This window comes from Oryzias melastigma, linkage group LG6, assembly GCF_002922805.2.
Source record: "Oryzias melastigma strain HK-1 linkage group LG6, ASM292280v2, whole genome shotgun sequence".
NCBI lineage: Eukaryota > Metazoa > Chordata > Actinopteri > Beloniformes > Adrianichthyidae > Oryzias > Oryzias melastigma.
In genome coordinates, this window is record NC_050517.1 from 33,097,137 (window position 1) to 33,115,490 (window position 18,354).

The 18,354-nt window shown below is 40.3% G+C and overlaps 2 protein-coding genes across 5 annotated transcripts in view; one reads left to right on the forward strand and one right to left on the reverse strand.

Moving 5' to 3' along the window:
- Positions 1 to 370: 370 nt before the first annotated feature.
- Positions 371 to 18,354, forward strand: part of tspan33b (tetraspanin 33b) — a 19,795-nt gene continuing 1,811 nt past the window's right edge. Inside the window, exons 1-7 of one of the 4 annotated variants that reach the window (XM_024281304.2) lie at positions 371 to 1,317; positions 6,722 to 6,779; positions 7,523 to 7,650; positions 7,785 to 7,859; positions 11,478 to 11,573; positions 11,886 to 11,949; positions 17,623 to 17,784. In XM_024281304.2, coding sequence (XP_024137072.1) covers positions 1,222 to 1,317; positions 6,722 to 6,779; positions 7,523 to 7,650; positions 7,785 to 7,859; positions 11,478 to 11,573; positions 11,886 to 11,949; positions 17,623 to 17,784 — 679 coding nt within the window. In that variant the 5' untranslated portion in view covers positions 371 to 1,221. Of the gene's footprint in view, positions 1,318 to 2,831; positions 3,555 to 4,396; positions 5,305 to 6,721; positions 6,780 to 7,522; positions 7,651 to 7,784; positions 7,860 to 11,477; positions 11,574 to 11,885; positions 12,015 to 17,622; positions 17,785 to 18,354 lie in introns of those variants that run through there. The other 3 variants (XM_024281299.2, XM_024281300.2, XM_024281305.2) reach the window with 3 other exon arrangements.
- The window catches only part of ttc38 (tetratricopeptide repeat domain 38), a 27,199-nt gene continuing 16,494 nt past the window's right edge, over positions 7,650 to 18,354 (reverse strand). Inside the window, exon 14 of the mRNA XM_024281293.2 lies at positions 7,650 to 7,883. Coding sequence (XP_024137061.1) covers positions 7,856 to 7,883 — 28 coding nt within the window. The 3' untranslated portion in view covers positions 7,650 to 7,855. The remainder of the gene's footprint in view (positions 7,884 to 18,354) is intronic.

Sequence of the window (18,354 nt, forward strand, 5' to 3'; positions counted from 1 at the left end):
GCCAAAAAGCTAGCTTGTTGCTTAATTACCAATATTGCCTCAAAATTATCAGTAAAATAAATTAATCAAAAACGTTAGCATGTTGCTAAAATATTAGCTAAACTATTTTTTTTTAATTAAGAGATGAAAACATATTCCATGAATATATTTAAAGGTTTGTTGCTAATCTACTTAAAATTTTAAAATAGAAGAATTTCTCAGTCATTTCCTGTGGAGCATATTTTGCTTAATATTTCAAAAACTAACGTTTATAAATACCGTTCTATTTCAGAATGGAATGTTGTTATGTTTGTAAGCAGTTACGGTAAAATAAACTAATCAAAAACCTAATAGTTTCAACCAGAGCAGAATTCAACAGGAAAACCAAAACCTCTTTCAGAAATGTAAAGTAGAAAATCAAAATGATGCATCATTGAAAACGGTTATTGATGTGTGAGATTAAGATCAGGGTTTTAGCTCGTATTCCATAAAAAAAAAGCTAGAATCAATCTCATTAAGTCTTGGTGTTTGTGTGGCGGGGGGCCGGCGTACCTCAGGGACTTCATGTCCTTCTACCACTCCTCAGAGGAATAACTAAACAGCAAAACAACCCTGTGATTATGCATTCATAAACTGTGTTCCAGCTGCCAAGGACACCTCAAACTACTATTTAAAATTCAATCGCCCACCGGTGAATCTCTCAAACATTTGTAGTCGCCTTTCCCTTCTGGATAATCTATAATCCATGCAGCTGCACAGGCAGATTATCGATCAACGGCAGTCGATTACCTGCAGACTTCAACAATAAACTGTTGATTTCATTGTTGTATTTGCAAACAAAAAGACCCTCAAGTCCAAACAGGAAAAGCGGATTAATCAACTGAATTTGATGGTTTTTCAAAGATGTCCTTCACCGTCTGAAAGTCACGGCAGCCTGACGGGAAACGTGGCGGTCGGTTCTGACGGAGAGGAGGCCGCATGCTGAGCTGAAAGAGGAAGAGCGGGAACGCCGTCATTCAGCTGCAGTCAGCCAGAGATATTTTTTGACCCGTCAGCCCACATGGACGCTTCTGGGGGCTACCGGCACGGCGGGGCAGCGTCACAGACCCTCTTTTTAGAAACTCCACACCCCAGCGGTCCCTCTCGTCACACGCCTGTGGACGCTATGAGGGTGGGGGGGGTCTGCATGAAAGTAAAAGTCACTGCAGCTCTGGATGAGAAATCCACTTAAAAACAACAACAATGGAGAGGGAGCTGAGTCTGAACCGGGCCGAGACCTTCTCCTTCGTCAACCCCTGGATCCGATACTTCCTGTTCTTCTTCAGCTTCCTGTTTTGGGTGAGTACGACGGATACCACCATGTTTCTGAGAATACAAATTTGTGAAAGCTTTCAGAAAACAAGAAGCTTTTCATGAGACAGACGACCCAGACCGGCCCACGGGGGGCTTGATGGTTCATTTAGACCACATGTGTCAAAGTCAAGGCCCGGGGGCCGGATCCGGCCCTCTGGGTAATTCTATCCGGCCCTCCAGATCGTTTTATTTAATTGTTGTTAATGACTCGATGTTATCTTGCGCTCATTTCTAACTTGTATAATTTTGACAAAATACATTTTTATGGAAAGTAAAATATTGAAAGTTATTTAAATTTAATATGTTAAAAAAATTGGCATTCTGCTAGCTTTTTGTTGTAAACAACATAAAAAAAAAATAATAATTCAAGTAGCTGGTGCCTGCGACAGCCAGTCTTGCAACGAGCGCCCCCTATCTACCTCCAAAGGAACGTCTCACCAAACGATGACAAAAAAACGTTTGACAGCCTCTTCAAACACAAATTAAAGATCGATACTTGGGGAGAACCCATCGACTAAATCCCATCTAGTTATTAATCTTTTGCAGTCGGAGCTTCAAGAACCAGAATCCTCCATCAGCTGATAGAACTGAAGAAGATCCTCAGATAATCAGATCCAAATTTAATCCCGAGCTGCTCTGAGGAACAGAATCCTGTGACTTCAAACTAAATTTCTTGACTTATGAACCAACAACCTGAAAAAGCAATCAGACATTCTTATAACTACGTTGGTAAATTCAATAGAACTTCAAGTCAAAAGCGTGATCTCTGCGAGCTTCGTCCCACCTCATTAACAGGATGGATGTTGAAGGTAAAAACGAGTGCTCACCTGGACCTGGTTCATCTCTCCTTATTGAAGATGCTTCACCTCTTGGACAAACCAAGTCCAGTTTAATTTTTACTTTTGACTTCAATTGAATCAGCGTGAGAATCTGCACAATCATACATATAAATCAGCACAAATACAGACGAGTTGTTGGCTTATGTATAACCATGTTTTAACATTTGTGTTCCACGGTCTGTCACTTTTTTCCCATATGTATACAGACATGGACAACACTGTCGGTTTCCATCTGTTAGAACAAAATCCACATTTAAAAGAACTTTAGACTAATAAAAGAATAACAAAGAATAAAAATGACCAAACGATCTGAGAGAGTTTTACAGTAATATCAGTGAATCTCTGCATCAGCATCTTCAGACCTGAACTCCATCAGTTTGGTGACAAACTGGAGACAGATGGAGGAGGAAAGAGTTTCACAGGAGATTAGAAATCTGATAAAGGATGTGAGAACATCTCAAACATCTTCCTGCATCTACAGAGAACACAGAACTTTCAGGTCCAACAGACAGAAAACTGAAGAGATGGAATTATCCCGAAGATAAGCAAAGAGCCGGAACAACTTTGAAAGTCAAAGTAGATCAGTGTTTGAGTCAAAGTGGACTAATGGAAGAAAACCAAGCTGTCAAGACAATCCAGGTCATACCAAGAACAGGCTAAACCCCCTGCTGTGAAACATGGAGGAGGCTTAGTTATGGTTTGGGCTACTTTGCTGAATCTGTCAGAAATCCGTTTCCTGGTTTCAGTTTTCACGGCTCTTCAAAAACAACCAAAAACCTCCGTATACTGGATGAAAACAGACAGTTGTGAAGTGTCCTCCTGTGAGCTCTGATCTAGATCCTGACGAACGTCTTCGGCGGGGGGCGCCACAGTGTTCTGACCCGAGACAGTCGGAGACGTTTGTTCAGGAGGAGCGGATCAGAAACCTGCTGACAGCTGCAGGACTCTCTGACAGCTACAGAAATCCTCTGACTGCAGGGATGGGGAGACTTTGTCAGTTTGATGCTTTTTCTGGAAGTTTTTTTTTTTTTTTTTTTTTTACCAGCAGTGAAGAACAATGAAATGTGTTGATAACAAAAGCATTAAAACGCTGGCTAAGGTTATTTCCTGAAGTCACAGTTTGTTAAAAAAAAGATGGAATGTGAATTATTTCTCATTATGATGGAGATATTTTCAGTTCCCGCTGATTTCTCGTTTCTACCAGAGTTTAATGCTGTCGTATTGAACTCAGAAGCAGGCTGTTAATGAATCTTCACACTTATTTCAGGAGCTGGAATGAACTGTTTTTGTTGTAAAAGTGATCTTTGAAAAACTAAACCACAGAAGATAATGTACAGCAGCGGTCCACAACACCAAGGCCGGCATCAGTCTGTGGGTCACTTGGTACTGGTCAGCCAGGAGAATTGATGCTGACAATGTTTTCTGTTAGGAATTTTGTCTGCGATTGATGCCAACAGTGCTTTCTGTTAGCCATTTTGTATGCAATTGATGCTAAAGGTGTTTCCTGTTAGTCGTTCAGTCTGCAATTGATGCTAAAGGTGTTTTCTGTTAGCAGTTTTGTCTGCGATTAATGCTAAAGGTGTTTTCTGTTCGCCATTCAGTCTGCAGCATTACCTGTTAGCAGTTCTGTCTGTGATTGATGCTTGCAATATTTTCTGTTAACCTTTCTGTATGTGAGTGATGCTAGCAGTGTTTCCTGTTAGCCGTTCTGTATGTGATTGATGCTAACAGTGTTTTCTGTTAGCATAACAGTGTTTTGCTAACAGAACACTTACTAGCTAGCAGTGTTAGTAAACAATCTCAAACCCAGATAGGGGGAAAAACAAAAAATCTTGCGTCTCTGATATCGTTCAGGGGCCAGGCCAAATATGGAGGTGGGCCGAATCCGGCCCGCGGGCCGTAGTTTGACGACCCTTGCTGTTGATGATGCTGGGAAAACAGCAGAAAGAGGTGATGCTCTGATCTAATAATCAAACACCATCCATCAGGTTTATCACCATTTAGACCGACTCCCTCGCCTCCGTACCACATTATGATTCTCTGGAATGGGAGTCAACACCTGCAGCTCAGCGTTCTGAGCCAATCAGCAATAACCGCAGCAGCCTCACGGCCGGCCGGTGTTGACTTTGTTCGTCAGACACAGGCTCAGAAATGAACAGCGCAGCCCTAATCCATCAGGCCTTTGTCCCTCTGTCCCCGTGGCTCGGTTCAGCCGGATTCCCCCTTCGGCACACAATCCGCCGGGAGACGGCGGATTTATCCTTTTGAAAAGCTGAAAACAGAAAACAAGCGGCAGAGAGAGCCTGTTTCAGACGCGGGCTGCCACCCACAGTCACCTGAGTGGAAAACAGGGCGGTGGAGAGTGACGAGAGGGTGCAGGAGAACAGTCACCGCATTTTAGGTTCTGGAATCAGAAAAATATAAGGAATGGTTCCCTCCTTTATAATGCTAATTATGCTCCCTCAAAGAAACATCTTAAAATGATTTCTAAGTGGACCAGAAGAACAGGATGAGCGTCCCAACAGCAGAAGAAAGCTCCACTGCGAACATTTCCTGAAAGCACATTTGAGCAGCTTAACCACACACCTCCAAATCTTACCATAACACAGCACTTCCATCCCCGTCACAGCTAATCAGCACCGAGCGAAGCATCTGGAAGCGGTTACCAGAGCCGTCTGGCCTCTGTCAAAAACCGGGAGGAAAGAGCAAGTCTGGATCTTTAGCGGAGAGGTCCGTGTCAATAACGTGTCTCTAATTCATACCAGACCCCATGTGTTTCATTTTCCCCAGCGTCAAAATCCATCTGTCTTTTTACTATTAACACGTTAAAAAAAAAAAAAAAAAAAAAAACGAGGCGGTTGCCATGACAACAGGTGGGCTTCAAGTTCACCACAGAACGGGGCTGCGGGATCCTAACACCCTCACAGGTGGCTGAGCCATTACAGAACATTACAACCAAGGAGTCAAGAGAACCAAACATCCTGCACAGACATCTCACCGTCTACGTTCAATTCCCACACTGACTTCTTATAAAAAACTCTCTACATCAGGGGGCCACAAACTACGGCCCGCGGGCCGCATCAGGCCCACCTCCACATTTGGCAAGGCCCTCCACACACTATCAGAAATGCAGGTCGAGACTCTCTTTGTTATTATTTTTCTTCCGTACGTTTTTTGGACGTCCAGCTCATTCAGCTAATAAAATATTCAGCTCATTTTATGCTAGCTTTTTCAAATATTTCAGCAGTTAGTAAGGATTTTAGGCTGTTTTAGAGATTAGCTAATATTTTAGCCACAAGGTAGCTGTTTTGGCCAATTTAGGCTTTTTTCAGATTTTAAGGCTAATTGGAGTTTAGCTAATATTTCTGCTACATGCTAGCTCTTTTGGATAATTTAGGATTTTTTTGTTTTGTTTTTTAGGCTAATTTGGAGCTTAGCTAATATTTTAGCTTTAAGTTAGCTTTTTTGGCTAAATTGCACATTTTCTCAGTTTTTTAGGCTAATTTAGCATTTAGCTTTCAGCTACAGACTAGGTGTTTTGGCTAATTTGGGTTTTTTTCATTTTTATAGGGTAATTTGAAGTCTATCTAATATTTTAGCCTTATGCTAGCTGTTTCAGCTAAATTAGACATTTTACTAGTTGTTTGGCTAATTTGGCATTTAGCTAATATTTCAGCTACATGCTAGCTGTGTTTTTATCTAATTTAGACATTTTTTTCAGTTTTTTAAAATAATTTAGCATTTCGCTAATATTTTAGCTAGCTATCAACTTCAGTATTTTCAGCTATTAGCTCAGTGCTTTTAGTTTAGTTAGTAGTTATCAATTTCAGTATCTTCACCTATCAGCACTTGCATGTTCAGTGGCCACATTCAGCTTACAGCATTCACACTAGCATTGTCGCAGGTAATGTTATATATCTAGTTTTTAAAATGTTTAAACATTATTTTTCTACGTAGATTACAGAAATGACTTATTTAAAATTTGGCTACGTGTGGCTTTCTGGAAAACCATAAATGTTAACGTTTAGGCTGTAATTGTTCCACTTTTTCTATTAGCCTACAAACTGACCCCGGCCCCCCATCAGAGAATGTGGTCCTCACAAGAAAAGGTTTGGGGACCCCTGATCTACATGCATTCAAAGCAGCTTAAATGCTGGTTGTTTTTCCGCTGTGACTTTAGACGGACTGGAGTTCCTGAACTCCTGAACCAGGTCAAACAATCATTTTAATGTGGGAGAAAAGAAAGACGGCTGCACAGATCATGCAGCTTTTTCATGGATTAAAGCTGTAAAAGGCTCGATGTATGGATTCATATGTGAAATCACTGAAAACAGATTTAAATTGAACTCCAGTTTGCTTCTCTGCAATTACTTTAATGAGTGCTGCTTCTATGAGCACTTTTCACTTTCACAATAAAAGCATGACTCTTGAAAAAAAGCTCAAATATAATTTTGATTTGATTTTTTTCAAACTATAAAAGGGATTTACTGAGAGTGTGCAGTGTTTTACCTTCTATGCATTATTTAAAGCATTTCTTTCCTTTTTTACAGGTTTTCTCCTTATTGATTGTTGCCATCGGGGTCTACGCTAAAGTCCAGAAAGCCACAGGTACCGCCCACAATTTCACTCCTAATAACTAAAATGTTTATTTGAAGGTACAACAGAGTAATAGCACCACATAAAAAATATAAAATAAATATATGAAAACAAGGTCATTAAAAAGTCAATAATTTACTAGAATAAAGTAATAAGTTTGGGCTATTTCAGGAAAAAGTCGTCCTTTTTTTGAAAACAAAATGTTACGTTTAGCTTGTAAAATTAGACAGTCGACGATTGAATGTAGAAATCAGATGGACGTCACGCTGCTCAAGTATTTTGATTAATCTGATTTAATTGTTTTAATTAAATTACAACTTTTGTTTTGAAAAAGAAAACCCTTTCCTTGCAAAATCATAACTTTTTACATCATAAATTCACAATTTTATTCCATTAAAATATTATTATTTTTTCTTATAATTTAACGTGTTTATTCTTATATATTTACACATTTTATGGGGCTCTAATAATGACAGAATTCAGCCGAGAAGACGTTGTTTCTGACAGAAACTAAAGAGTGTGGATAGGAAAATACTGCGGTTCAGGATTTGGTTTTGTCCTCAGGTTACCTGATGTCACATTTAATTTGCCATGTACCATTAATGGAGAACAGAGAGATTAACCTGGATTAATCTGGATGAATCCCAGAGATCAGGTATATAATCCTGTCAGCAACCGGACAAAACCAACGAACAGAAATGAGGGTAGAAAACTAGAACAGAGACAGAAACGCCGTTTTCCCGTCTGTCTGTCAGAAACGGTGCGGGACACGTTCCTGGTCGACCCGGCCGTCATCCTCATCGTGGTGGGCGTGGTCATGTTCTTCATCACGTTCTGCGGCTGCATCGGAGCCCTCAGAGAGAACATTCGGCTCCTCAAGACGGTAAAAGTCCAACCAAGCAGATTACTAAGACCGCAGCTGATGCTTTAGTCTGACAAAGACGACACAGAATCCAAAAAGTTCGGCTTTCAAACAAACTCTGACTCTGCTCAAACGCTGATCTTCTCCGTCTGCAGTTCTCCTTCAGCCTGACTCTGGTCTTCCTCATCCACCTGGCCATAGCCATCCTGGGCTTCTTCTACTCCGATCAGGTACTGAAACATCCTTCAGTGTGACTGCAGAGAGAAATCGCTTTTGGATGAAGTTTCCTCTCAAGATCAAAAACGTCTACAGTTTATATCAAATCATTTAAGGTGCTAATAAATCTGTCTCTATGCAAACGCACAAAGACTCTATTCTTATCGGGTTAATTATGCAGAGACTTAAACTTAGACATTAAACTTCTGAAACTTCCATGTCTGTTTCAAAAGGCTGAAGACATCTGATCAAACGAAGGAGACTAAAGTCTAAAGAGACCCCCAAAGTAGGGGTGTCCAACTCAATGGCACAAGCGGCCAAAACACACTTTAGATCGCGGGCTGAACAGGATAAATATTTATTGAACACTCTAAAACTACATTTTTAAAACGTTAAAACCGTCACTTTAATATAATTATGAACTAGATATATAGCATTATCCGCGATAATGCTAATGTGGATCCTATAAGCTAAATTCGGCCACTGAAGATGCTAGTGCTGATAGCCAAAGATGCTAAAATTGATAGCCAGCTAAATTATTAGCTAAATGCCAACTTAGCCTAAAAAACAAAAAAAAACTAAGCATGTAACTGAAAACATAGCTAAACTTCAAAATAGCTTAAAAAATTTTAAAAAAAGTCTAAATGAGTCAAAAAACAGATAGCATTTTAGAAGTAGCCCACATAGAAAACAGTCTAATAACTACAAAGAAATAAAAGGAAATGATCCAAAGCAGCTAGCATGTAGCTGAGATATTGGCTAAAGTCCAAAACAGCCTAAGAAAAAATCTTAATAAATGCCAAAATAGTCCAAAAAGCTAACATGATATGTTAACACCAGTGGAACAAACTCTGGTAACATCCTCTGCCAACAACTGATCAGAAAACCTGTTAGAGAAAAATATGATGTCAAACATTCAATTTTTCCATCCTACAAACAAAAAAAAATGTCAATTTTATGAATAGATCCACAAAGAGGTTTAGTAAAACCTGGTAAAAGGTGTTTCTTTATGCACAACTATTGGTTTTGAGCTTTAGGACATTGAAAATAGTTTCATATTTTACACAACTAGATGTGTTAAAGTAGAAATAAAGGAGATGAGAAGTTAAACACCCCCCCAGTATCTACATCTGCCTAAAAACCGTCCATGAAAGAGTTCGGCTCTGAGCGTCCACTTATCGAAACATCCCATTAGGGCCTCGAGTGAGAGGGGAAGACAACAGGCAGCGGTGGTCGCACGCCTCCACGTTGCTCTGAGATGATGATGGCGCTTCTCTCTCGTGTTCTGTCAGCACTCGGACTGCCTGCTGCTAAACAGAGCCGGTTAACAACCTTCCCAGCATCCCCCCCAGCATCCTTCCCCGCTAAATGATTCAAACGCTCCTCCGCTTCAAAGTGGAAACAAATGTTCCGTCTGAACAGATCCCTGAAAGGACACTGTGCAGATAATGACACGCGTGGCAGCGGCGAGCTCCAGAGCCCACAAGCACCTGAAGCAGGTGGAGGGAATGCAGGCCAGTGGGTTTTAAGGGGGGTGGGGGGTCAGACTGCTCAGCAAAACTACTGTAGGACAACAGCGTTTATCAGCATAACCGGTTTCCACAAAAACCTCTAATTAGAACCGATCATGAAGCCTTTAGCAAACAACTTACAGACGTTCATTTGGTGCCTAATGAAATTTTAAAGTTCAGCAGCTAATTAGCATACACCGCCCAATTAGCATTCATTACAGACGCGTAGAACCGCGGCCGTCCGTCTTACAATTTAAAGCACGTGTCAAAGTCAAGGCCCGGGGGCCGGATCCGGCCCTCCGGGTAATTTTATTGTTATCTTGTACTTATTTTTAACTTGTATGATTTTGACATAATATATTTTTATTTATAAACATTGGAGAATTAGAAAAAGAGTCTTTGGTGAACTGGAAGGAGAAAGAATCAGGATTTTGGAGGAAGTTCTGGCCATGAAGATCTACTGATGGACATTTCTATGTAGCAGCGGTGAAATCTATGCTAGCAAGACACAGAGCTATCAGGATCAGGGGCGGAGCACCAAAAGCCACGCCCCCTCAGAGGAGATTTTGGAAACAGGGGCTTTAGATCAACATGAAAAATGGCTTTTTAAGACATTTAGCTTAAAAACTTCAGAATCATAATTAAAACACTACTGAGATTTTTTTTTTTTTTTTAATCAAAGAATTGTCATTGGGGGTTTTTTAACTTCAGGAATCTGAACCGTTGATTCATAAATAAAGGGGGAAAAAAATCAAATTATTTCCAGAAACATTTCATTGTGATGACATGATGAAGGAGAGTGCGTGAATGCAGCTAAAATTGTGTATTTACTAGGGCTGTCAGATTTGTCGCGTTAATTTGACATGTGCTTGACACCGACAATTTTGCTGCGGGGGTCCATACCGCGCGCGCAGGCGTCCCTCATCGCCCTCTAACTCACCGGCTGCTCTCACTAGATCACCGGCGGGTCTCCAACCACCGAGCTGCTAGCTAGAACCGGCCGGCGCCAGGACGCGGAGAGCTCCTGCACCCTAACCCGGCTCCGGTTCGCATCCAGTACCACCTCTGGTGGTACCGGCTCGCGTCCGGCGCCGCGTCCTGAGAGCTGCGGACCCGCGACGTTCTGAACAGCAAGCGCACCGGGGGACGTTTTGAATGTAGTTTAAACAACTATTATTTGTTAAAATATTAATTTGCGATTAATCGCAAGTTAACTATGGACCATGCGATTAATCGCGGTTAAAAAATGTAATCGCCTGACAGCTCTAGTATTTACATGACAGTTTGCACTGCCGTTTTCTCACACGTGGAAGGAAACAGATTTCATCGCCACGACGACGGCCTTTTTTCAGAACGTTGTACACATCACTCCAATCTATCAGAACCTATTAATGTGAAGTTCTGCAGAACTCTGGCCCACTTTGCCGACAGCGTTTCCATCCATTCAGCTGCTGCAGAGCTGATTACAGTGACATTAGAATAAGTAATCAACTTTCAGGATTCAAGGGTACAGAGTCTGTACTTATACTTTGTTTTAGGGTTTAATTGTCATTATTATTCATGCTGCACTTCTGCATGAATAATAACTTGCTGCTCTCTTAAACTGCGATCCACAGGATGCTGAACAGAGGATTCCTTCATGTTTTATTTATTTTCATGTAAAGCAGTACAATGAAGAAACGTATTAAAGCTGCTTGTGTTATATAATCTTTGTCAAATAAATTGTTTTACGGGTTTTTTGTGTCGTATTTTAATATTTTAAAAAATTCACGTTCTTTGTGAAAGTTTCCCACATTAAAGGTTACGGTGCTTCATGGATCCTGACAGCTCTGCAGACTCACAGTTACCTTTGATTAAAAACGATTATTATCGCTTTCAGGCTCTGTTGGGATTTCCGGAGCATTTGCAGAAAAGATGTAACACAAAAAGCCACTTTACAATTTGACATTAATGCACTCTGAGCAATTAATGGTGCCGAAGTTCCTGCAAGGTTTCTTTGTGCCAGTGAACGTGGCCGTCAAAACGACATGTCGAAAGTGTTCGCCTCTGATGCTTTTAATTGCCTTCAAAACATGAGCTAACTCCAATTAAAGATACATTACTGTTCACATTCTCCTGCAGACCCGCGATGCTTTGGAGAAGTTTGCGCGGAAGGCCATCGTGCACTACCGGGACGACCTGGACCTGCAGAACCTCATGGACTACATCCAGAAGGAGGTGCTTCCGGAAAACTCCTTTCAGTCCGTTTCCATCAGGTTTTGAAAAAACAAACCCTCAGGCAGAAACCGGAACATGTATTTATTCCCTTTATTTATTTTTGGTGAGGATTTTCCGCATGACTGCTTCCATGTAAACACTTCCTGCAACTCTGCGGTCTCTTCATGTGACATTTCTCCTCCATCTGCACAAACTGGCACGTTTGGGAGTCTGGGCTTTCCTCTGGGAGAAGCCCAGGCTGGCAGGATGCTCAGCATGGACCATCTTTCTAAATATACCCCTGCTCTGACCCTCCTCTGTGTCTTCGTTCAGTTCAAGTGCTGCGGGTGGAACGGCTACACCGACTGGTCTTGGAATCTGTACTTCAACTGCACTGGTGAGAACCCCAGCAAGGAGCGCTGCGCCGTGCCGTACTCCTGCTGCACTCCCGTCCCCGGAGAGGTGCGCTTTGGTTATCTCATTAATGCATCCAAAACTGAGCCGTCGGTTCAACCAGAAACAGCGTTTTTAACCGCGTTCATGTGAGGGCAAAGTGCAGTTAGTGAGCAATGATCCTAAAAGTGAAGAAGCTCCAGTGTTTTTGGATGAGCTGAATGTCACGTGAGATTTCTGAAAATGTTAGAAAAAATAGCAATAGGAATATTTAAAAAAAATATTTGCAACTTTTAGGTGATTTAGAGTCGCAGATTCCAGCTCAAAATTGAAGGTCACGAGGATGGAAAAAAATTAGGCATGTCCCAATCAGGGTTTTTGGGCCCGATCCGATTCCGAATCATTGGATTTTGTGGATATGCCGATACCGAGTCCCGATCCGATACTTTTGAAACGCATTCAAAACGTGAACAAATTGAATAAACAGATGTGTTTTTCCTTATTTATATTTCAATAACCTTCTTTTATCATTAAAAACCTAAATAGAACACTTCTGTGAAGTAGCTTATTAAACAAGTAAAAAAAGAGCAAATACGGAAAAAAAAAACAATTTTCTTGTTATATAAGTGATAATTAGTCAGATGAGAAAGATTAGGGACTTTAATATCTTTAGAGCTATTGAACATTTTTAACCAAATGTGATTAGCGCCATTTAAAATTCTTGAAAATGAATGATAACTTTGTTTTAGCATTACTTTGATGATGAGTCTTCACTACTAGCTGATGTCATTAAGCTAGTCATTTATTAGTTTTTTTTTGTTTGCTTTTAGGTTTTTTTTTAAAGATTATGTCATTCTTTTTTAAGCTCTTGAGACATCACATTTTCAGTTTTATTACCACAGTAGTTAGATTTTTTCTTTTTCTTTTTTTTCTTTTTGTCAGATAAATAAAACAGGCATATCAAAGGACAGCTCGGGTCCTAAGGAGTTAAATCATGCAGCTAGCATGTAGCAGTTAGCAGCTGTCTTTCTGTTGTAGTGCCTTTATATGTTGTTGTTTATGTTAATACAAACCAATAGAGACACTTATTGCCAGTTTAAAGTGTTTTTAAGAGTTATTGATCCCAGAAGTTTGAATCTAGTGGACATCTAGCTAGCTTGACTGAATTGTTTATGCTAGCTTCCTGTTTAAACTGCTGCCGTTTTCTACTGCGTTTTACAGCAACAACATTTTGTGATCTGTTCAGGACATGCAGACTTCTAGTAGTATATTTATCCAGAATGGTAAGCTTGAAATATAAAGCGCTGATAATAATAATAAATTAAATATCCGATCAATATCGATGGAAAATGTCCGATTTCGATCGAGTTATCAACCATGTGATCGGGCCCGATTTCCAATCACATGATTGGATCGGGTCATCCCTTGGAAAAATGATCAGAAATTGTGAAATTTTAGTCTCTCATGTGGTTTTAAAGAGTAACCAAACACTAAATCAACTTTTTTCGTCTGTTGACTTCCATAATCATGGCTTTAAAAGTGCCGTCTGCTGCCACATTTTTGACAATTTAAAATAAACTTGTTTAATTCCTGAAATTATAGTGTTAGGCCACTCCGAATTCTTCCCTTCCCCTTCATTTGGCCCTCTGAATGGAGAGTTACAGAAAAACTTATGTCTAACATTTCTGACGTTTTTTCTGTTCGATGATGTCATCAATAATTGCTGGTCCGTTAGCTTTAGCGCTTAGCTTCCAGAGGTTGAATATATAAAACAACAACAAAAAGTCTTTACTATGTAATGTAAACTTCTGCGGTTCAGAGCGCACCCAGGTGAAGAAAAGTGCTTCTCAGTGCGATGCGGTTTAGCCTCGCGATGGAGGACTTTGTATCTCTCTGTTTGGAGAGTGAAATTTATTAAATATATATACCAGATATACTTGCACTAAAAATGCCCCTTTAAATAGAGGGGAAAGGAGAAGGAAAGAATTTGGATTGAGCCTTAGACCGTCTGTGTGCTGCCCCCTACAGGTTGAAATGAGGTGTTGCAATTGAAATTTGTGATTGTCAACTGGTGTAATAAACACGTTATTTCAGAAGTTTAATGTCATCATGCTCTGCAGCTCCAGTAAAGAATCCCCACCCCGCTTTGATTCTGTAATGGTCGTCGTTGTCGTGTTAGCGTTAGCACGGCTCACAAATGTTTTGCATTTGGTCATCAAAAATCTACTGGCTTGTACAACTTTCCAGTGGAGTTGGAAGTTAGCAGAGCAAGTTTTGTTGTCCAGGGACCAGCAGCTCGGGCGGCGGCTTATGCTAGCTTAGCCAGACCCTGGCGTCGCTAGCTTGATCTACCAATCAATGTGCAGCAGAGTTTGCTAAGCTAGCATCCACTGGGCAGCTGGCTAGTATAGCGGGCTGATCGCTCCCCTTCCATGGTCGCCCCTTCTGCCCCTGCTACCCTATCAGAGCTACACGTGACAAATTCCTCCAAATGTCTGCTTTTCTCTTGGTTTTATCTCCATAGCAACCACCTTAGTTTTTGGTCACCTGAGAAATGAACAGATCTATGTAATTTTTAAAGGAATCTGCAAGAGTAAATTTTTGGATTTCCTTAGCAACAGAGGTTTTTTGTTAACCACGCCCACATTCCTGATGTCTTTTACTGATGTCGTTTTGTTCAGCTTGAACCAACGATTGATGTGCTAAATTTTCAATGTTGGAGCAATGGGGGAGCGCCATTTTTGCGAGCTCGTTACGCTAACGCCCTTCAAATAGTAAAAACTTAATTCCCCAAATAGCTTCAAATAGATGTTTGGAAGTGATAAATTGAAATCCTTGAGGAGCTTAAATTTGTTACTAAAGGCGATTTTTTTTATTTTTTTTTTTTAATTCAAGATGGTGGCTTATTTTTTAGGTCAAAGGTCACCTGGGACAATATTGTTCACCTGAACTAGACTAGAATGATCCAATTTATATTAAACAAAATACTTATTTTCTTCACCATTAGACATATAAGTATTTTAAAAATCAAACTAATGAATTACTTTCACAAATTGTGACTGCAAAAGACGGATTTCATGCTACCAAACGCCCTCTGCCCGCCACAAACCTCAACCCAAAGCTGAAAAACAAGTTTAATATAAACGCACTGAACATATTAATTCAACTTTTAGCTCCAAGGTCGTCGTCTGTGGGAGCAGAAAAGCAGCCGCTGATGCTAAACGGCGAGCGCTGTTGTTCAGAGTGAAAATGCGGCTCGTCATAAAGCGCGCTGCTTTCCGCCCGAGGCGTGAGCGGCGTGTTTACAGACGCAGGTTGGAGCTGCAGGGGCGTCGGGGCTTAGTGAGCTGTCACAAACACAACTGCTCTGACAATCATTTACTCATCCTGCTGACGGGAAACCCAACCAAACACGTTTCAGGGAGTCACTCCACCTGGAACGTGATCAAGACTCAAACAGGTGATTTACATTTCTAAAATATGGCTTATTTAACTGCCCTAATGAATAGTTTTATTAAAAAATGTGCAGTATCACTAATGTAATGTTTTATTTTCATTCTGAAACATTGTTAAAATATATGTAAACACTTTTTTCTTGAGGGGGAATTCATTAATATTACATCACTTTTGTTTTTAAAGCTGCCATTGAGGTAAACTTTTAAAAAATATCTTTAATAAAATGTTTGTTGTGTTTTTGTGGACTAAAATACAGTTTGTGCTTCAACCTTATTACTAAACTAATCATTTAATTCTGTCCTGCAGCCGTTTGGACTGAAGGATCAGACTGTTTTTGCAAGAATTTCACCATCACCACAAACTCAAAAGTTCACCAACACGTCCAAGTCCCCGGTAAAAATTAATTTCAGGCATAATGACCCCCCCTCCTCCACCCCCAAAAATGGTGACATCACAGCGGAAAAAAAACATAAAAAATGAATGGGGACAAAATCTCTTAAAAAAAGTTCTAAATCCAAAACCAAAACACTTGAATCAGTGAAATGCAACCGACGTTTTGAAATCATTATGGGATGGCCTCAGGACCAACAGTTTGGCTGCCATTTTTGGCCAAGTGGGAAATTAGTAGATTTTCACATCACAAAATATGAGAAAAGAAAACTTTTGTCTGGGGGATCTTCACTAAATTTCAGACATACCCCCAGGATCTGTTGACCTTTGACCTAGGGAAGAGATCACCATCTTAACTTAAAAAAAAAAAATAAAAATAACCTTTTTTCAGATTTTAAATAACGTTAGAGTAGTGAGATCACAAAAAAACACATTTTTATTTTTAACCAGAATATTATGAAAATGTAAAAAATGAATTATTGATTCCATCTGAATAAAACGACATTCAATATGAAAATGATAGGAATGTGGGCGTTGCCAAGGAAACTCAAAAAGTTTACTTTAACAGATTCTTCTAAAACCTACATAGATCTGTTCCTCACCTCCAGGCGACCAAGAAATAAAATGGTTGCTATGGAGAAAAAAAACAAAAAAAAAAAATAAAAAAACAATGGAAAGGCGCCATATTGAAAAACCAGCGAGGGCGAGTCAAAAGCGGCTGGTGCTTGTGGGCCATATGTCACTGGCAGCTTTAACTTTTTAAATAAATGTTTTAATTTTTATTTTATTTAATCTTTTTAATTTAATATTTATGTATTTTTTTCAATTATTTTCTAATTTTCGCAGCCAGCTCTTATCAACACAAACCTTAAAAAAAGACCATTTGCGGAAGCATCTGTGAGAATAAAAATGTTCTGCCTTACAGTTCAGTTCGTGCTTCGACTGTAGACTTCATTCCAAGAAATTCCTCCCAACTGTCAGTCTTTAATGATCTCCTGATTCTCCTAAATTGGGCAGTAAAAATGTTTTCAAAAGCTTCCAAATTAGCCGAAACATCGTTAACAAGAATCAAGTTTTTTCTAAGGTTACAGTTTGTGTTTTTTATAAATAAATACCCAATTATGTTAATGAACTTTTGGTAATTAATCTAATTAGCTGTGAGACGCTCCCTCATAGGAACATGTTGATGCTAAAGATCATTTCCAGCTTCTATAATATTTTGTCCTGGGTGGGAAGAGCGTCGGTTCCTCGAGGTGACGCAGGTTTAATGGTCAGAGTAACGACAGTTCGTTAACGATAGCAGCAAATGATGGAGAACATCTCCAGATGCTGTGATCTCCATTAAATAAAATACAACAAATAAGTGGAAAAGTCTTGAAAGAAAAGTTCAAACGGCGTGTCTAGGACTTCTGCCTTAAATACATGCAGCCTTTGGTTTTTGTGCATGTGTAATCAGCTTTCACTCGTATGAATACACACATTTATGCCCATGTGCAAAACCTCCGTCTGATCCTGGTGCCGAGTCAGCAGGAAAACTTTAAGGCCAGGAGACTAACAGGCGCGTTGAGCCATGGCGTGCATATCGATGAAACCTCGTGCTCATGGGAAACGGATCAGAGCAACCTTTTTTAAAACATGAGGTTAAAAAAAGTCAATTAATTAAAGAAGACAGAACTGATGCAGTGCTGCCGCCTGCTGGTGGCAATGGAACAGCATTTAACTGCTCACTGATAAACCATTTTCTCTCGTCTCCAAGATAACGTTTCACTGCAGCCTGAAGTCACGACTGAGGGAAAAGGTTTACCCCGCCTGTGTGTTCTGCCGCCAACAGGCCGTGATCAACACCATGTGTGGCTTCGGGGTCCAGACCCAAAAGTATCTGGATGCAAACAAGTCGATATACCCCGTGGGCTGCGCGGACAGAGCCGTGATGTGGATCGAGACCCATCTGCTGCTGGTGGGGGCGCTCACGCTGGGTCTGGCCTTGCCTCAGGTAAGCCCTGACACACCTGGCCTTTCTGCTGGGTCTGCATGATGGGGCGGACCAGCAGGAAGCAAGAAGGCATCCCAATGGATCACAGTGAGGTGGAGCTCACAGAATAATAATAAACAGATCATCACAAAACAGGATTTCAATTAGGGGGGTGGTCTGATTGACAGGAAGAGTACAGAAGGTTTATGAGAACTCTGTAACTATTTAATGGATGAATCTAGATAACCTTTATCAATTCTATCAGCGTTATGGTAGCATTTTTTAAATTTGAAATCACATTTTTTATTTTATCTTTGAGCTGTGTGACCCGCTGTATCAAATATGATCCAAACTCAAACTCAGATGAAAAATTATATAAGAGTTCAAAAGATTGGAATTTTCTCTCAATTATTTAATGGTTCAGGCCTTACAGGGTAAAAAACTCCTCCCAAAGATTTAAATTAATCGCTTCCTAACTCCTCAAACATCATTGGGAAGTTATGTTGATTTGAAAGCTGTAGATTATGAGCATGGCAAGCTAGCAAAGGTGGTGTTCCCCTATTGGTCCCTCATTTTAGTGGGGGGATCAAA